The sequence below is a fragment of the Lepisosteus oculatus genome, chromosome 3, assembly GCF_040954835.1.
Source record: "Lepisosteus oculatus isolate fLepOcu1 chromosome 3, fLepOcu1.hap2, whole genome shotgun sequence".
NCBI lineage: Eukaryota > Metazoa > Chordata > Actinopteri > Semionotiformes > Lepisosteidae > Lepisosteus > Lepisosteus oculatus.
The window spans coordinates 38,680,668-38,700,110 of record NC_090698.1 but is presented as its reverse complement, the minus strand read 5'-3'; the positions used below and the strand labels follow the sequence as shown (position 1 = coordinate 38,700,110).

At 35.9% G+C, this 19,443-nt stretch overlaps 1 protein-coding gene across 1 annotated transcript; it reads right to left on the bottom strand.

Annotated features, from left to right (window-relative positions):
- Positions 1-5,083: 5,083 nt before the first annotated feature.
- LOC102686397 (molybdopterin synthase catalytic subunit) lies at positions 5,084-17,437 on the bottom strand. The gene is made up of 5 exons (XM_006626793.3): positions 17,347-17,437; positions 16,660-16,783; positions 15,646-15,799; positions 6,281-6,404; positions 5,084-5,600 (listed from the first exon to the last, which is right to left on the bottom strand). Exons 2-5 carry the CDS (start codon positions 16,778-16,780, stop codon positions 5,526-5,528), a joined length of 474 nt encoding a protein of 157 aa, XP_006626856.1. The 5' UTR covers positions 16,781-16,783; positions 17,347-17,437; the 3' UTR covers positions 5,084-5,525.
- Positions 17,438-19,443: the final 2,006 nt, after the last annotated feature.

Genomic DNA, 19,443 nt, shown 5'->3' with positions numbered 1-19,443 from the left:
ATTGCATCTATAACCCAAATGTTAACTATGTACCTCAGAAAATTCCCCAAATGCCTCTGCTAAACAATAATTTAAATATATCTTACTTATCCCTTAAGTAATTGATCCCGTAAGTTACACATGTTTAGTGGGGACCTGGAAAAGCATTTAAAAGATAATTCCATGCTGAAAAGAAGAAAGGAGAAACACGTTTCATCTCTTTCAGGAGGGAGAGAAAGGAACATAGAGGGGATATAAAGCAATAGAGAATTAGTGACTGAGTGCACATGAGAATGAGATTCCAAACAAGCAAAGCGAATATGTACAGAAAATAATTGTACTTCACTCCACTTCTTCTCTTGTGGATTCAGGGTGGTGTCTGTGGTAGAAAGTTGTAATGACATTTTATTTTATCACTTATGTCAATGGAGCACTTAATTCATGTTTAGCTAGATTTTGATTTGGCTCAAGATAGTTTTATCTTTCATCACTCAACTCCAAGTCCAAGGTACTGTATTTAACACTGCCTTCCTTTTGTGAAGAACCAGTCCTACAAATTACATGTGTATACAGTATGTGCTGGCCTGCTTTAGTTTATTTGTTGCTGTTAATAAAACAGTTTGTCCCTCAGGGAGGACTTTAACCCAGGCGTCAGCAATCAAAGGCACATGTCAAATGTAGGCCACAAATGGCTTTTTAATGGCTAATGCAATTAATTTCTAATAAGTCATAAAGAAGTTCATTTAAAAATGATAAAAACTATACCTGATTGTTCCGTAATTCTCTACAACATGCTATGCAATGAAAGCTCATTGGCACAGAACAAAATGATTCAGTTGGGTTATTTACTGCATTTTTCACAGGAAATAGCAGCTATGCTGCTGATAACATTTTTCCCACTTAAGTGTTAAAGTCAAACATTGTAAATGTGCAATGCCTGTCAGTGTGTAAAGCCATGTTGTGATGCAGTTAAGATCTTTCTTGTCAGAAAAAGGTCAAAATGAGCCCAAACTGCAACATCAAAAGTGGGGTGCATATGAATGAACTCAGCCGTCTGCAGGGTACAGATTAAACTGTTATGAGTCTTTCTGAAACATGGAAGGCATTTCTTGCAAAACACAATAAAACTCACATTTTATTGTGTTACTGCATTGAACCCTGATGTATTTAACTGATAATTTGTGTCAAGTAAAAACAAAAGAAAACCACACATTTTACTATATTAAAAATAAAAAACAAAAAATAATAGAATGTGAACGTGAAAAAGTGGAATAAGAATTTTCTTCCATTTTCAGGATTTCCAATGTTTTTGTTTTGCAAAGTATTCTTTTCTGATTAAACCAGATAGCTTTGATAACCATGACAGGGTTGAAATGTACTGTTACAACTGCATTTTTAGAAGGGCTAGCCTATCGTTTTCACCGGAAAGCTCACAATCTGTGCCACTGATAACATTTTTCAAGAGAATATAGAAGTTCAAAATTCTCTTGATTTTCATTTTTTTGGTCCTTCAACAGCATCTTAACAAAACCACCTAGAGATGTCAAACTTCTTCCATTTTGTTGAGGGTGATTTTTGAATGTTTTCACACCCTTCACTTCATCATTTAAACATAATGATGAGACAATGTCTCAGTAGTCAATATCTTTGTAAGGAAAATACACAAAGATTTCAAAACACCGCTGTTTAAAAGATTGTGATTTGGATCAACATACAGTACCTCTGTAAACAGGTATTTTCACACTAAATGGTAAGATGTAAATATGAATGTATTAATTTCAGATTATTTTATATTTAAATATTAAACGTTAAATAAAAATATAAGTAGGGCTGTTATTGACATTTTAAGTATCAATGGCTTGCAAATCTGTAAAAATAAGTGCATGAGCAATTTCTTGGCACAACACTTCTAATTGGTTGCCGACCACTTTTCTAATCCGTAGTCAAAAATGGGGTGCACATTTGGTACAAGTTACTTGATTGTGAAAACACAAAAGAAAAATCTACCTATAGCTTACCCAAGCAGAAATTGTTTGGATAAATCATCTTATATATGACATCTCCTCCATTGTTATTGAAAGTCACTATGATTATAGGTCAATTTACCTGGCACAGTCTTGTTACAGAAAAAAAAATAAAACAAATATTAAAGAAGATAAATTTAAACATAAACTTAAAACCTTGGGAAGGCAATTTCCAGGAAACAAAAATCATGTGCAGTGGAGTTATACACACACCTACTCCTCCCCCCAGAAATTTGAACAAGAAAGCTTGGGACAATGGGGCAACTGTCCTGGATTTCTGACAGATTATTCCGCTCACTCTTATTTTTTTACTGTGATCTGAACTGGGGAGTATACGCGGATCATTCTCTTTTCAGATGTCAAAGCAATCTTCCTCTCTGGGAAACAGCAGTCTCAGCTTCAGCCGACAGAGGAGATTATGGTTGCCTTTTCCTCCAAGAAAAAGAAAATCAAGGGAACTTATACTGTATCAACCAGGCAGCTCAGAGATGGATTCAAGACATCACTGGAGTGGTGGAGGAGATAAACCATCTTACTGTATATCCCATCTGGCAAAAATGACAGGCCACCATTCTAATCACTGCATAATGAGCCATCCAGAAGGTGTGAAGGAAAATGATGCTATTAGCATTATACAAAGCTGACCTTTATCACAAAATGACTAGCTCTGTTGGCCACCACTAAGCCCTGTGAAGTCAAGAGGGCATATCATGTATGATGGCCCTGTCACACACAAGGACAGGCCTTGTAACTTCACTTTTAAACTGCTTCAATACAAAGCTTGATACCTAATTCTTAACCGTTGTGGCAATATCGCTCTTCTTTGCTGTTCTCACCACATTATTGCAGAACAAAAAGTGTGTTCCTTTGGTACAAAACTCTCTTTGCCAACTGAGCCATTGGAATTTCCTGTTACACCTAGCCAGGATGAAGATCCCATCCCATCTCCTTCAGCACCTGCTACCGCCTTACTCTGGATTTCCTTCCCATCTTGTTACACCGTCTTGAATCATCAATCACATCTCTGAGGTACACTGCACTGCAACTTCTTCAACTAAAACAAAGCTACTTCTTGGTTAAAGACACATTAGATTATTATTATCGTTTTACTGGGATTTTACGACCGAGTCGCTACATACATCGCAGCACAGGACGCCGTTTCTTTCATTTGTCTGCCAGCAGAGTCTCTATCCCTGCCTTTTGGCGCACGACTGTAAGTCCATCCCATACCAGCCCCGACCTCAAAAATCTCCTCTTACTACCACACCTGGAATCCTGGATCCAAGGATTTAGAAGTGTCTTCTGTTGTTGGTTTTACATGCACTTCCACATAGTTTCCACATGTGTTCTCTGGTTCACATTTTACTGTTTATTCTACACTAGAATTGTTGTGGGGTGTGTTTATAATCTTCTTTCTTTGAACATGCACAGCATAAATGTATCCATTGAAATATCAGCCAAATGTTTATATAGTAAAAATAATCAACTTTATCTTATATAGCACCTTTAAAGGTAGCTTCTCAAAGCTCTTAGAATTTTTGTTCTGTACAATTGTTTACAGTAAAATTAGAGACCTCCATTATCTTCAAAGTGCTGATTTTCATACAGTATAAGCATCATTTGTTAAGAGTTGGGCAATACTTGGTGGATATAAGAATCCCCTTTATAATTTATTTTGAAATCTGTTTGCTGAAAGTAACACTTTAGCAAATACTATCAAATTTATCAACTACCACCCCCTGTTCGCAGATGATAAACTACATGACACTGCTTGATATTCCCTGAGTAATAGGCGTGTGTGACAACTTTGTTGGTAAGTATTGAGAGGTTTGTAACACCATTTTTACCCATGTGAGGGCGCCATTGCCCACCATCAGACTGCAATCACTCTCCATGGGTTTCCACATGACAATTTGGTGAGAAAAATGCATTACTTGAAAATCAGAGTTACACTTACAAGTGGTCCTCTTTCTCTAAGAGTTTGAATGACCATCTCAGAAAAAGGAGCTGCAGTCTACAAAAATAGAGCAAGTAAATTACCAGTGTGTAATAACTTAAAGCTCTACTCGTTTATAACATTGACTCCTCCTGTGTCAGGGGTGCGAGAATTTCTAGTTCTCTCTACGTCTAAGCACCCATAGCCATATAGGATCACAGAATCCTAATCTGATAGGTTGTAATAACAAAAAATATTATATTGGGTATATTTTATATAATAAATTAAACAATTAAACATGTGGGCTTCATTCCACAGGCTTGAAGCAACAGAACAGAAAGCAGTCTCCCACTTTTCAGAGCCTCATTTAGGGAAATAAGGCATAGTCTGAAAAGTACAAACAACAGTACATATAGAGTTAACTTCCACAGGGAGCCAGTGTGAAGAAACTAAAACAGGTTATATACAGTATGTTCATTCATATTAATTTTGGTTAATATCTCAGCAGCTGAGCTCTGAACAAGCTTCAACTTGTTGAGTATTTGCAATCAATAGAGACAAGGTTTGACTCTCCAGCTTGTAAATATTGTTAAAAAAAAGAAAACCAGACTGGTGACATCTACCTCTGTTAACCCAGAGAGACAGACCTAGACTAGTGCCAGTGAAGAAAGCTTTGTGATCCTTCTTCCAAAAGTTGGATGTGAAGTGCTAACTGCTCCTGAAACTACCAGTTATGTATGTGGGATGGTGTCAGAGAGCAAGGGCAAGCTGTATGAAAGCATCTCAGGAGCTAGATGGGCAGAGAAACTTTGGCATCACCTTTGCCCACACAGACATCCAAGAAGAGAGGTCCTTTCTAAGAGAAAGTATGTCCCAATAAGTTTGAGAGATCCCTGTGTGAAGAGTAGTAAATGGTTAGCATGAGAGGGCACCAGCAGGATAGGACCTGATTTGTCACAAGATCTCGCAAAAGGAATAGAGGAGAATGTGACTGCATAACAGTGCCTATAAAAAGTCTACATCTTCATGAACTGTTTTTGATTTTTTGTTGTGGCAGTGACTAGAGCTTCATGCATTTAAGTGAAGATTTTTGTTCTGCTTATCTACAGTAGAAACCATTTTGACAGTTACAATCTCCCTACAATTCAGCTAAATTAAATATTTAATTTAATTTAAATATCCTTCAACTTCATTACAGAGAACTTCTCCAAAAAAGCACTATTCAGACACCACTAAAGTATTGTTCATTCTGGAAAAAAGTATTCACAAAGACTTAATCTTTAATAGCATCATGCATTACCATAATTTTGTTCATGTTACCATATTTATTATTATTATTGTTATTATTATTATTTTCTCTACTTAAGGAAAACATTGGTGTAAAAGACTTTTTAATCTGCATATCATATCTCATATTCAGAGAGAAAATATAGTCTTTGGCATATTTATCATAAATCATTTCAGCATCATCCTGCGTAACTAAATAGGCTATCTGTAGCACTGAATTTTATAAAGAATGTCTCGAATAATTCAGTGGAGGAAGCAATCTTCCACTTCTTGAAAGTCCTATTGTCCATAGTCCATTGCTACTTTACTTCATTTCTTCCCCAAAGACACTCCTTGTTCTCCTTCCAAGAGGAACCCTCTGTTTCATAGATCTCCTAAAATGAAAGGATCATTTAGAGAAAAATGACCAGCATTCACATACTGCATAGGGGCCTATCTTGAGGGGATATAAAATTAGCAGAAAAATTGAACATTCACAAAATCTGTTCTTACTTTAACTTCAAAGCTTGTGGTTTGGCTAATGACTATACAGCATGTAAAACAGACATTTTGTAATCATGTTCAATGCAGAAAGAAATCTTTCATAACCTTATCTTGTTAATATTGTACAACCGATTTAGAACACTTTTCAATTATGATTTTTTGTTTTAGTGTTCCAGTTGGAATTAAACACCGCTTGGGCTCCAAATTACTGTTCATTCAACTCTGTGTAACTTGTTGTTTTGTCTCTGGGAGTGGATTTTATGTATGAAAGAGCCCACAAGTGTCTAACAGTAAATTCATGGTATAGTACGGTCATTATGGCCTTGCCATAAATGTTGCTTTCAACAAGTAAACAAAGACAGAAATTATTTTAGTCCTATTATAGCAAAACACTTTATAAATGGAAATAAAACATTTAAAACAAAATCTTTATTATTAACTGGGCCAAACTCTGTATTTAATGTTCCTTTATAAATAAAACTTCAACTTTAAGCATAGAATCACAATTATGTCCACATGAACATCACATCTGAAACGGACTTTTTAATTGAATACCAAGAAGCTCACTTACTTTTTTCCATATTGGTACAGCTGCTTTTAATGCATCAATGCAGTATTTCACTGCCTCAAGAGATTCACTCCTGTGTGTTGAAGAGATGCCTATGATGACACTGGCTTCCATAACTGGCACCACCCTAACAGACAGAAGACAAAACCTTCTCAAATTTCCTTACTGCTTCAGCATCTTTAGGAACTCCAAGGCTGATCTGAAACAAGTACATTATAAGAACATTTGTCTGAGAACACTCAGACAAATGTAGACCACTTCTTTGGAACTTCCCTTACCACTGTGTTGTTATGATGTCTACAATGGGACGCAATATTATTGTATTTTTTAGAACTGACAACCACATTTTCTATTCAATCTGACTTTCAACAGTATTGCGAAACAGACTCAACCAGGAGAGAAGCATGTGCTCCAATACCATGAACAATATCCAGGTTTTCATTTTTTTAGCAAGAGATACAGTACAAAATTCTCCAAAAGAACACAATTGACCAGGTGCAATCCAGTAATCCATCCATTTTCTAACTACTCTTTCCATATAGGAGTGCAGGGAAGCTGGAGCCAATCTCGGAAAGCAGCGGATGCAAGGCAGGAGTACATCAGATGTTTCCCAGACAACTCTGTTTCTTGAGCTAACATACAGTAAATACACTGAGGTACACTTCAATCAGACCTGTCATTGGGGTCAGTAATATTAAATTTAAATGGACGTTTGAGCAGGTGGCTGCATCAGAGGAACAAGTAGAAAGAAAAGTAAAAAAAAATACAAAAGTAAATAATATTACATAGAATGACAGTGAAATACTCTTCCATGGCAATAATAAAAGTCTACTTTTGTAAAGCACTACTATAATTCTCAGTGTATTTAACACAGAACATGGCCAACATAACACAGTATAAAATTTGCAGTTGCTTATATGATCCATTTAATTGGAACCAGGAAATTTAGTTTTGGGCTTGTAAAGGTATGTACACACAATCAAAAATGGATTAACATTTTTAAATTAAAATACAGTGTACAGTGCCTTCCAAAAGTATTCTATGGTGTTCTATTTTGAAAAATAACAAAACATTTTTGTAAAATTACACAACATTTGCATAAATTTTAATTTATTAAAAACTTTAAGATGGGTTTGCAACAAGAAAGGTTCTGATTACTAATGCAATCATGTATTTTCCAATTTTCTTTTATAGTGAATATCCATTTACTTCCTTTTTTTGCTTTGAATATGTGGAGTAGATTGTGTACTATTTGCTGAATTTAACAGATCGAAAAAATAAAACAGTGAATGTGACTTGTACAAAAGTTTGAGCACTCAGTCAGTCAGTACTTACAATAGTAACGTGTGCTTTGACAGAAAACTGCTTCAAATGTTTTAGTCCAAATGTATCTTTTGTGGTTCTGACAAAAAAGTTCAATTTTTGTTTTATCATACCACAGCACTGTTTCAAAATCTTTCTGGCTTATCAAAGTATTGTTTTGCATATTTCAGATAGTTGCCTTTTGTGTGTAGAAAAGGTTTTCTTGTGAGAACTCTTCCATGCCAATCATTTCTGTGTAAGCAAGTGTACTGTGGACTTGTGGACCACTACTCCGGTGTGAGCTAAACCTTTCTGCAGTGACAAGTGGGTTCTGCATGTATATCTGACCAGTTTATGAGCAGCTCAGATGTTTTTCTGGGTCTTCTAGATCCTGCCTTTAACTCAACCATTCCCCTTAACTTCTATTTCGTAGTGGTTTCTGACAGTGGAAATTCCAAGCTGGAAGCATTCAAATATCTTTGTATAACCTCCCTTTGCTTAGTAAGTCCTCAGTCAGCTGTTCAGAGGAGCTGAGCTGAGAGTATGCACAATATCTGAGAGGTTAGAAAGGTCCAAGTATTAACACAACTCTGGAATTGTCTTCCCCTGGCTTAATTTAAGGCCTAATGAGTCAATCAAATTTTTAACTTTTGCACATGCTACATTCACTATTTTATTTTTCTCAATCTGTTTAATTCAGCAAATAAATGGTAACCGTGCATTAAAATGTTCAGAAATATGTTTAAATTTGTACTGTGCAGAGGTTGCATTAACATCTTTTCACTTAGATATTGTGAAACATGCAATTTGACCAGGGTTGCCTAAATGTTTGTGTACAACCTTAAAAATTCATACAGTATGGAAAATAATTATGGAAACAAGGCATATAGCTGCTCATATGTTTTTGAGATTAAACAAAAAAAGGATAAAGTAGTCACATTAAGATCTTAACAAAACTACCTGTTAAACTTGCAGCAGGGTAATTCTAAATATCTCTACTGGATCAAAACTCAATGTAAATGGTATTTGTGATGAGTATCTTGATATCGGTTTTGAAGTTTGGTTGTATTTCCTCACCTTCTTCTATTATGAACTGCACCAGTTTCAGTCAGACATGCTAGAGTGGATTAAACAAGGGGTGTTACAATCTGTCAATACGAATAGCCTTCATGAATAAAACTAATTGATATGCTCCTGTCATGTGAGATCTCCATCTCCCTAGCCAATCTGTTCATTACATTTTTAAAAATGACATCACTGTCAGCATTTACATATGCCTTGAGGCAGTGTGGCAATTTATAATGGGCTGCCTGACTACTGCTGACATTGCAGCGTGTCAGTATAATGTTGAAGTACAATTACCACTTTTACAGAAAAAGCTTTTAGTATAAATGCATATATATATACACACACGTATATACATATAAATATAAATGATATAAATGTGCAGTTTGGTTTATATAACTACATGTTTCCAGCTTCATAATGTATGTGATTTTGGTCTGTTTAAAATTTAGACAATGACATTAAAATCTTTTTTGTGTTATAAGATGTTATGAGAGTCTACTTTGTATGGATGACTTCAAGACCAAACATTTTTTGCAAGACAAGGCAGGCTGTTCAATGGACAAAAATTTCGTAGTCATGTGACCTTCAAGGGTCCTACCATGCAGCTCAATAGTTATCCTCTAACTCCCTGCATGCATTCTAGTCTCAATCATCAAGTACATCTGTACAGGAACTATGATTTTCAACAAAATTAGAAACTATGAGGATCCACCTGGCGGAACATTCTACATTAGATGTAACATTTTGCTAAACCTGCAATTTTTCATTGGCCACAATTATAATAATAGTCAAAACATTGTTAAGTCACAAATAACACAAAACAAAATACTGAGATTGACACTGGGAATGAAAGCCTACCACACCCACATCCCGTAATTATTCCCCTGGAAAAAGCTGACCATCACAAGATGCACTCATTTCTCCCACAAATATAATGGCAGAGCAACTCCTACAGCAAATCCACTGAGAAAGGCATATTTACAATCAGCTATTTGTACAAAAACAATATTAAACAATGGATCTATGTCTGACATTTTATCTAGTTATGGATGACAAGTTGATGCAATTGAACACTGCAATTTGCTCATTTTACTTCTTTTACAATAACAGTGAAAATATGCATGAAATGCGTTATTTAAGAATATACAGGTTATCTGCACTCTATGAAATACTCTGCAGTAGCAGAGGCCATTATGAAATGTTTAAACACATTTGGAAGGGGTTTTTAAAAATAATTTATCAAATTTATCAATTTACAATAATAGTTATATGGTCAAGGTATGCAATTCCAGTATTTATTACATTTAAACCCCACACAATTGCCCTTGCCAGTAATATATGGCAAATACTGCATCATCCAAAAAGCATACAAGCTTATTGCAAATGAGAAATTGTTTAAATTTGTATCCTCTAATGCTTCATAGGAATGCGTGAGCATAAAATATAGATGGGACACATCACACAGACACACCAAAAGACAGTCAGGCAGCTAACTGTTTTTATTTTAATAAATGGAAAATTTAAATAAAATGTATTAAAATAAAAGCAAAACCCAGCTTTTATTTGAGTTCATAACTAACTTGTAGGCTTTCCTCACTAAACAGATGAGACAGTTATCCTGTGGCCACGAAGTTCATAATTAATTGTCTGTTGAGAATACCATTCAGACAAAATACACAAAAAATGGCTTTACTAACTCATGCTCCATTAATTAATTAGCAGGGTTTGATATACCATTCACGTTTTTCCTCCAGTCCCAAGTCTTTCTGATTTCTCTCTCTAGGCTCATGTCTTCCCGTAGTTTGGTTCATTTCCTCTTTTCAGTCTCAGGTATTTCTGTATTCCTTTCTCCAATTTCTGATTCATACAAACGCTTCATCAATACACAGCGATCTGGATGCAACAGCCTTCTCTCACCCTGCACTCTTTCCAAGTAGTTTGGATGAACTCACTACCAGCTCGATAGCCAATTTATATAGGCAAGAACAGAGCACATAGCTGTTCCCTATTCTAGCAATAGCTGGCTGATGCCATCTTGAGTCGTGGCATTCTCTCGCAACCATCTTAGCAGGGGCAAAAGTCTCAGTGAACTGGATGATGCTTCTAGGACAACACCCCTCACAGCATCACAGTCCAAATAGGGAAATATATCATACAGAACAGATGTGAGATTTAATCTAACAGAAAGGCTATACTCTACCTATAAGGTTGCCTTCTGAACCTGTTTAACAGCTTGATGGGGCACTTAGTATTCTGCAGAATACTATTACAAAAAAATTAAGTTCTACCCAAGGTCTGAAAAAAAGTATTTTTACATACAATACGTTATTTGCAAGGATTAGGTTCCTTGAGGTATGCACAAATGGTGAATTTGCAAATATGGAACCTAAAACCTTCCATATTCCGGCTCACAAAACCGTACACTTTTATTTTAACTTAACATTTTCAGAAGTACTGTAATTATTGGTAGAAAAAAGAGTACTGGATTATTGCATGTTATTGTACAAATACATTAGAAAATTGTTATGATTACATAGCTTACCATGTATTAGTCAGTTTTTTCCAATCTTAGTAGTGCACACTGTTCACTTTTATATCTTATTTTTACTACCATCATAAATGCATCCCTACTGTAATATAATAACCATCAAGAAAGTAAATGTAATATACTCACTCCTTACCCACTCAACCACTTTGAGTCTTTCCATCTTTCTAACCTTTTCGTTCTTATAATTTCTTTTCTTATGCTTTTCTTTGAGACATACAAGAACTGAGACTGTGATAACTTAGGGGAGCACTTAACTCTTTTGGTTATTTTAACATTATTGCGTGGCACAACAGTCACATATAACCATTGCTCATAACAAACAGTTGAAAAAAAAAAGTGTGTGAACCCTTTGGAATTACCTGGATTTCTGCATTAATTAAAAAATGTGGTCTGATCTTCAACTAAGTCACAATAATAGACAAACACAATCTGCTTAATCTAATAACACACAAACAATTGTACTTCTTGTCAGTACTGAACACATCGTTTAAACATTTAGTCTAGGTTGGAAGCTCTAGGCTAATGACTTCTCCAAAAGCTAATTGGAGTCTGGTGTTCTAATTAATTAGATATGATTGGAGGTGTGGGTTGGAGGTACCCTACCCTACAAAAAAGGCACACAAAGGTTGGTTACTAACAGAGTCTGCTCTTCCCAAGAAAGAGCCGTTCATGTGAACCATGCCCAAATCAAAAGGAATATCAGAGGACCTTAGAAAAATAATTGTAGAGATGCACAAAGCTGGAAAAGGCTACAAAAGCATTTAGAAAGGCCTGGGTGTTCATCAATCCACAGCAAGACAAATTGTCTACAAATGGAGGAAATTCAGTACTGTTGCTACTCTCAATAGGAGTGGGCATCCTGCAAAGATCACGGCAAGAGAGCAGCGTGCAATGCTGAAGGTGGTGAAAAAGAACCCTAGGGTAACAGCAAAGGACCTGTAGAAATCTCTTGAACTTGCCAATGTCTCATGTGTCCACTATAAGAAAAACACTGAACAAGAATGGTGTTAATGGAAGGAGACAGCAGAGGAAACCACTGCTTTCCAAAAAAACATTGTTGCACGTCTCAAGTTTGTAAAAGACACCTGGATGTTCCACAAAGCTTCTGGGACAATGTTCAGTGGACAGATGAGAGAAAAGTTTAACTCTTTGGCAGAAATGTGCAATGCTATGTTTGGAGGAAAAAAAGCACTGCACACCAAAACCTCATGCCAACCGTGAAGCATGGTGGAGGGAGCATCATGGTTTATCAGGGCCTGGACAGCTTGCTATCATAGAGAGAACAATGAATTCAAAATTGTATCGAGAAATATTACAGGAGAATGTCAGGGTAGTGGTCCGTCACCTGAAGCTTAATAGAAGTTGGATGATGCAACACGGCAATGACCCAAAACGCAGGAGTAAATCAACAACAAAATGGCTTAAACAGAAGAAAATTTGTGTTCTGGAATGACCAAATCAGAGTCCAGACCTCAACCCAATTGAGATGTCGTGGCACAACTTGAAGAGAGCTGTTCATGCAAGGAATCCCAAAATATCAATGAACTGAAACAGTTTTGTAAGGAGGAATGGTCTAAAATTCCTCCTAACCGTTGTGTAAGTCTCATCAGCAACTACAGGAAACGTCTGGTGGAGGTTCTACCAGTTACTAAATACAAGGGTTCACATTCTTTTTCTAGCTTGGACTGTGAATGATTAAACAATGTGTTCAATATTGACAAGAAGAAGTACAATTGTTTGTGTTATTAGTTTAAGCAGATTGTGTTTGTCTATTATTATGACTTAGTTGAAGATCAGAACACATTTTTATTAGTAATTAATGAAGAAATCCAGGTAATTCCAAAGGGTTCACAGACTTTTTCTTGCAACTGTACAAGCATAACAGGTCTTAACTGAATAACTAAATCATAACCCAGGATGCATTGTTACATAAATGTTAACTAAGCTACGGATGCAGCCAATCAAAATGCACAAGCAAAACTAATTGTCATGTTTGGCTTCGCCATGTTGCACCATACTGTGGTGCAATTCCACTATGTGATTCACAATAGGTGGCACTTGTGGCAGATTAGATGTTAGAAAAAGCAAAATTACTCAGCCAATTATATAAAAATATATCATTAAAATAACAAGTAATTAGGAAACAGATAAATGATTTTAGACTTTAATTATAAAAAATACTTTACACATACTGTAGTGTCTAAAAAGACATACAGTATCATTGTATTTACTGTACATTCAGCATGCTGTATTTATGTACAGACTGTATTATACTGCAGTTATTTTATTTGTAGTGCATAGTACTCTTTGGTAATGAGAGGATATCAGTTCATGCGATATACATGTGGGGGAAGTCAGAAATTCTTTTTTCACATATTTGATTCACGAGGCCAACATTTTAAAACTACTATATGCTACAAAGGAAATACATCCTTTTGCTTTTTAAATAAACCATACAGTCTCGAATAAAAGGAGTAGAATTTTCACCTGCGAGCTAAAAGGTCCTGGGTTAAATTTCCAGATAGTGCACGTGTTGTACTGCTAACAAATAAAGACTTTTTCTGTAATAAATAGTCAAATAAATAATAATCTGTAGTAAAATATAGGAAATAATGCACACATGAATCACATGAAGTCATGTGCACAGATAACCATACAGTACCAAACAAGTACATCATCAATGGCAATATGATATAACTGGTATATAAATATGCTGTATATACAGTAAATATAGTATGATAATGTATGGGTTTAAAGCCACAACAGTACGTGTAACATATTTTTATGATCAAAATGGCATAAAATGCTGGTTTCCAATATAAACACACTAGTCTGGAATTACAGGGATAGCTTTGCTTGCTCTGTGGGTGCACACACAGAGTAAAGTAAGCCTGTTCCCGTATTATCAAATTTAATCATTAACTTAAACCAAACACCTGTTTTCCTTTGTTTTAGAAGTGAAATGAACTGAATTGGTAATCAACATATTCACATATCTCAAATAAATAAGCTGTTTGGATTTCTCACTGGCAAAATGGTTTCTCCCACAAATCTGAAGGACCCAAACTTTGCCATGGCAACAGGGGCTGGCTTAGTAGTGCCTGTTTCAGGATTGCACATGCGTGGATTGATTTGTACGAAGATACCATTAAAAGAGGGGTAGTATTTGCCTAGATAACAGTTATTAAAAGGAGTGGGATGTTTTATTGTTGGTAATAATATGTGCATTGTTTAATTGTATATTCACATAAATGTTTATATCAGAATTCTGATTATTATTTTGTCAAATTATTTTTGTGCTATATAGTGGAATATTCTAGGGGGAGGAGTTTAACATAGAAAAGGAGCTCTTCAAGATAGAAGGGGGGGGGGTAGTTAGGAGAAGGTGGATTGTGGGAGATAGAATTCGAGCAGCCTACAACAATCTAGTGTGTTTTTTTGGTATAGTAAATAATGTATATATTTCATACTATAGCTTTGTGTTGTTTTTTTGGTTAGTTTGTGGTTTTCACTTAGTTTTTTTGGGGGGTGTGGACTTTGGGAACGCTGTTCCTCATATTAAACACCATTGCACATCTTTGCAATTGTGGTTGTGTGGTTGTATTATTGTTATCTCCCATCTATGCCTCTAAACTCTGCAAGGTGGAGACTGTGACAATGACACTGGAGACAAGAGGTCCTTCCCAGATCAACTATAAGGACCAGCTTCTTGTTAAGTATTTAAACCTTAAGAAAACTTGCTATTCTGCTGTTTTCAGAAATCTAATTTCCTGCAAGTAGAATCTCTAGGTTAAAAACAGCCTCTTCTGGTTATTGGCTGCATTTGTAAGAAAAGGGAGTTGGGTTTCCACTCACTTTGCAACATCTAGACTTACAGAGAGAAAGATTTAACTGTATATAGTTAAACAGAATATTTCTCATGTTGGTCTGTGTAGGTAATATATAGAATTTTTTTGAATACTCAGGAGCAATCAGGCATGTTTTGGTTGATAAGGATGCCTTGTTAATAATTAGAGTAACTTGTATGTTGTATTTTTTAAAGTGTGTTGTATGGTATGCTTTTGTCATTGTTAAAAATATTTGTTTAACCTAGCCTGCCTGATTTACTACTCTCTTGCCAAAGCTGTGCCAGAGAACTCAGGTACCTCTAATTTTACCAACCACTCGGGTATATTCGTAACATATCTTTCCAATTCGGGGGTTATGATAATTTATTTTAATTACTGATGATCCCGCTCTGTATTTTCTGCAATTCTATTTTTTTATAATCCATCATAATTGTAACAAAATGTGTGTTGTCATTCATGATCAAGTCTAAGTTGTCTTAAGATTTTGAACAGCAGTGCATGATTTTTATTATTTACTGAAACATTTTGCATAGCAATTATCCATTTTTTCTATATAACTACACAGACATTCATCAATGTTTTATGTCCTGGATTAACCTTACCCCAGTCTATGATGAACACAAATGTGCCTCACAGATGGCCATGTCTTTCTTATGTCACTGAATATTTTCTTGAGCTGTGCTTCCGCCATTGGAATATATGCTTCGTATTCCAATTGAACCACCTTCTTTCCTTCAAAGTTGTTTCGTGTTGTCCCTGACACAAGAAAGTATTCAGAATATAAAGACTTCTGCAGAATAGGAAAGTTAGGGGGTCATTTTGAACTGACATCCCCAAGGTTAAGCAGTGGAACATACACAAAATATTTTCTTGAACTAATACCAAAAACAAATATACCAAGGTAAAAAATACACTGGAAATATAATCATGTTATTGAGTGATTGAAAAGGCCATCTCACACAGGACTAAAAATTACTAGACACTGGTTAAATTCAGTAACACATTTTTTTTTCCTCAGATAATTTGTTCAGAGAGCGTTTGTTTGTTTCTATAAAACATCAGAACCTCATGCAACATTTAAAACTCCTGGAAACTCTTATAGTACTTTTCTTACAAAGGTTTATAGACAACCAATTTGTCTCACCTGTCAACTCTGTTTGAGCTACAAAAAAGATAAAACAATAAGTAGCTTGAGCAATACCCAAAAATAAACTTTCATTACTTACAGACTCCAGATTATTCTCAGTAAACAGTCTGATGCAGTGCTCTGGGACAAACAGCTGCTATTCCCAAAACATTATGACACTTGCAAAATTATTTGCATTATACTGATAAAAATTAAGTATATTTCCCATTTCCCATTTTTTTTTTCTATTACTATGATACTTTGAAACATTTTGACCCTTTGGATATAATTTATATGCTCTGCAACCACCTACTGATTCTACGAGCCCACCCATTGAAGGTGTGCTCATCCGGTCCAAAAGAAGAGGATTAATTTAACCTCTTATGACATTTCAATGAATCCAGCATTCTAAACCTAAGAACACATCCTCCTTTATCTTTTATAGCTATACATAATAAGGATTTTATATTATGTGGTACTTGGAACTTACCAATGAACATGGATATTGCCCCACATGATGGGCATACCACAGACTCTGAAACTGCATCAGAAGACAGCTTGTCATACGTCAGCTTAATAAGATCCTTGGCATCATTGTCACAGTTGTTCATTATCTGTGCAAAAATATTTATACAATAAACATGTATTTCACTGGAGATGAAGCTATGCAGTAATATGAATTACTATTTAGAATGGCGTCCTGTTCAGAGAACCTATGTTAACTTTTAATCTCTAATGGTGTAAATCACATTACCTGAACATCTTTTGTTTCTTTATATGGTGTTTTACCCACTCTAGCACAATATTCCTGTGAAGGTGGTCTAAAATTACTGCTGACAGCTAAAGGAGCAGAAGAAATATAGCTTGGAATGGCTTCCAGTTAACAGCCGCAAAGAACTGCAAGACACTAATTTACTATGTCAACGGGCTCTCTTGCAATTAGCTTAGAGAAACTGTCAAAACTGCATTTACATTTGAAACACTAGATATCAAAGAAAGACCTATTTCTAAAAGGATACTGGACTGGAAGCCCCAGAAATACACTACAAATAGGAAATGGAAATAATGGGAAATTAGCATAATCTACAAGATCTACATCAGGAAATCATCTTGTAAATTTTAAAATAATGTAATACACAGCAGATTCTGGCAAGCCAGCAAACACTTAGGGACTTACTGGCAGCACTTGAGATTAACAGCTAACCCCCACTGAGAGGAGGGATAACAGCAACCTCGTCACCAGAACGAAGGCTGAGAAGCTGATCTTCAAGGGCCACGTATTCCTGACGTACAGCAAGCACCACCTGGTTCCTTAGTGCAGACAGTCTAAGAATACAATACAGAGGTACGTGACACCAACAAACTACTGCAAACACATACCTGTTGCAAATAAATTTGTATTATGTTTTCTTTACATGCACTCATCTGGTAGGAGGTGAAGCCCCAGTATATAATGATAATTCCTTGCAGAATGAACAACCATTTGTCTATGAAAGTGGGTATGCCCTCACCGCTGCCGCCTCAGTTCGGCCCCCCCACCGCTGGGGACTCGAACCCGGGCCTCTGGCGTCACTCAACAGGGACCCAGCCAGTTGAGCTAAAGGGGAATCTCCCATCACCCCAGCGGCTGAGGTCCCTGCTATTCACAGGGAAGGGCGGTGACGTCACAGCGCTGGTAAGCCAGCTCAAACAACCTGTAATGTCGCCATATGCGTTACAATATCTTGTCCCTAATACATTAAGAGATTAGTTTGAAAAATTCAAAGATTTAACTAGGAACTGCAGTCCCAATTTCTTAGACCATTTATTAAATCTCAGTGACAAAATAATTTCATTGACAGTATAGAAAAATTTTACAAGTACAAATAAAGCACAAAATCGTAAACTTAGTGAAAGTACTGTAAGTCACCATGTTGTCGCAAACTGTTGGTCTCGAGCAAATTGCAATGTTAAGCTGCCCTTCCTGCTCACTTGTCAACGTAACGACTTACAGTATGTGATGTGATATACGAGTGAATATGTACAGGGTGTGCAACAGACATTTCACCACAGAAATGTTACAGCATGATCTGCATGCCGAGTTAACTAGAAGTATTTGTGGGCAAAACCATCTTGAAGTCAAGAGCAATATTTCTATTGGATTAAAAGAGATGTATTCACAAGCCTGCTTGTCTAAAGTTTAATAGGGCTCTTCACATCACCTGATATTTTGTTGCCTCATTCTGAATCGCAGAATATGGCACTGCAGGTACTTGCAGTGCCAAATTTAATCTATTTTGTGATGTAAATAGGAGGTTTTACACGTTACTGTGTACATTTTACTTTCATTGAAGTTTGAAATGCACTCATCAATGTCAATTCTTTTTAACCTCAAAATATAGTGTATCACTATATATAAGTGTAGCACTTCCCTTTAACAGACCTAATTGGGAAAGAAACAACAAAACATTGCATTAAACACAGTTAAATGCATATAAATATGTGCTCTATAGTTTCTTTATAACCAGAGATGTACATAGTAATGTTAAACGTATAAAGGTACAGTATTCCTCCATCTAACTGAAAAATAGGATTAGGGACAGGTACAGGCAGACGCCCCTAAGTTATTTTTAAATGCGATATTTCCAGACGTTTGAAGAAAATAGTGAAACATGGTGAGATGAATAACATTAAAGAAAAGGAAAACCCAATTGCAAACGTGTCAGTCATTCAATGTTTCTTTAGTGTTAAGATATTAACTTATAAACGAGTTAAAGGGCGAAATCTATTTCAGATCATTCAATGTCGTCATACCTGGGGTGTCTGTTGACCAGCTCTTCCCACAGCTGCAAGGACGTTATTTCTCGTGCAACAGAAATAGTCTCCGATCTCACATCTGCTAGTTCAGCACTTTTAGCAAAATACAGCACCAAAACCTATTACAAAGACACAAATGTATTTTACGTGGCTGATAACAAGAATAACCGTATTTTGACTTCGGTGAAAAAATGAGTTATAATACAGTATCCTACTTAATTCACATTTCATCATACTCGCTACACATTTTCCAACGCTTATTATATAATCACCACGGTTACACTGTTGGCATTAATTCAGTATTCCCCTAATATAAAACAAAATTCTTTATGAATTACTCCAGTAGTTTGACTCTAAACATACAGGCTTGTAAGACTGTATCAATCACCGACACACAATTTCCAGCACTCAACGAGCGTGTATAATACTCTTATGCCGACAGAAATACGTAGCTGTAAATTTAGAAAGGACTACTTAA

Bases quoted from the DNA above. Each gene is read 5' to 3' on its own strand.
- LOC102686397 (XM_006626793.3), bottom strand. From the start codon at position 16,780: ATGAACAACTGTGACAATGATGCCAAGGATCTTATTAAGCTGACGTAT. The intron at 15,800-16,659 runs GTAAGTTCCAAG...TTCTTGTGTCAG, and splicing joins GGCAATATCCATGTTCATTG to GGACAACACGAAACAACTTT. The intron at 5,601-6,280 runs GTAAGTGAGCTT...CTTTCATTTTAG, and splicing joins CTGTACCAATATGGAAAAAA to GAGATCTATGAAACAGAGGG.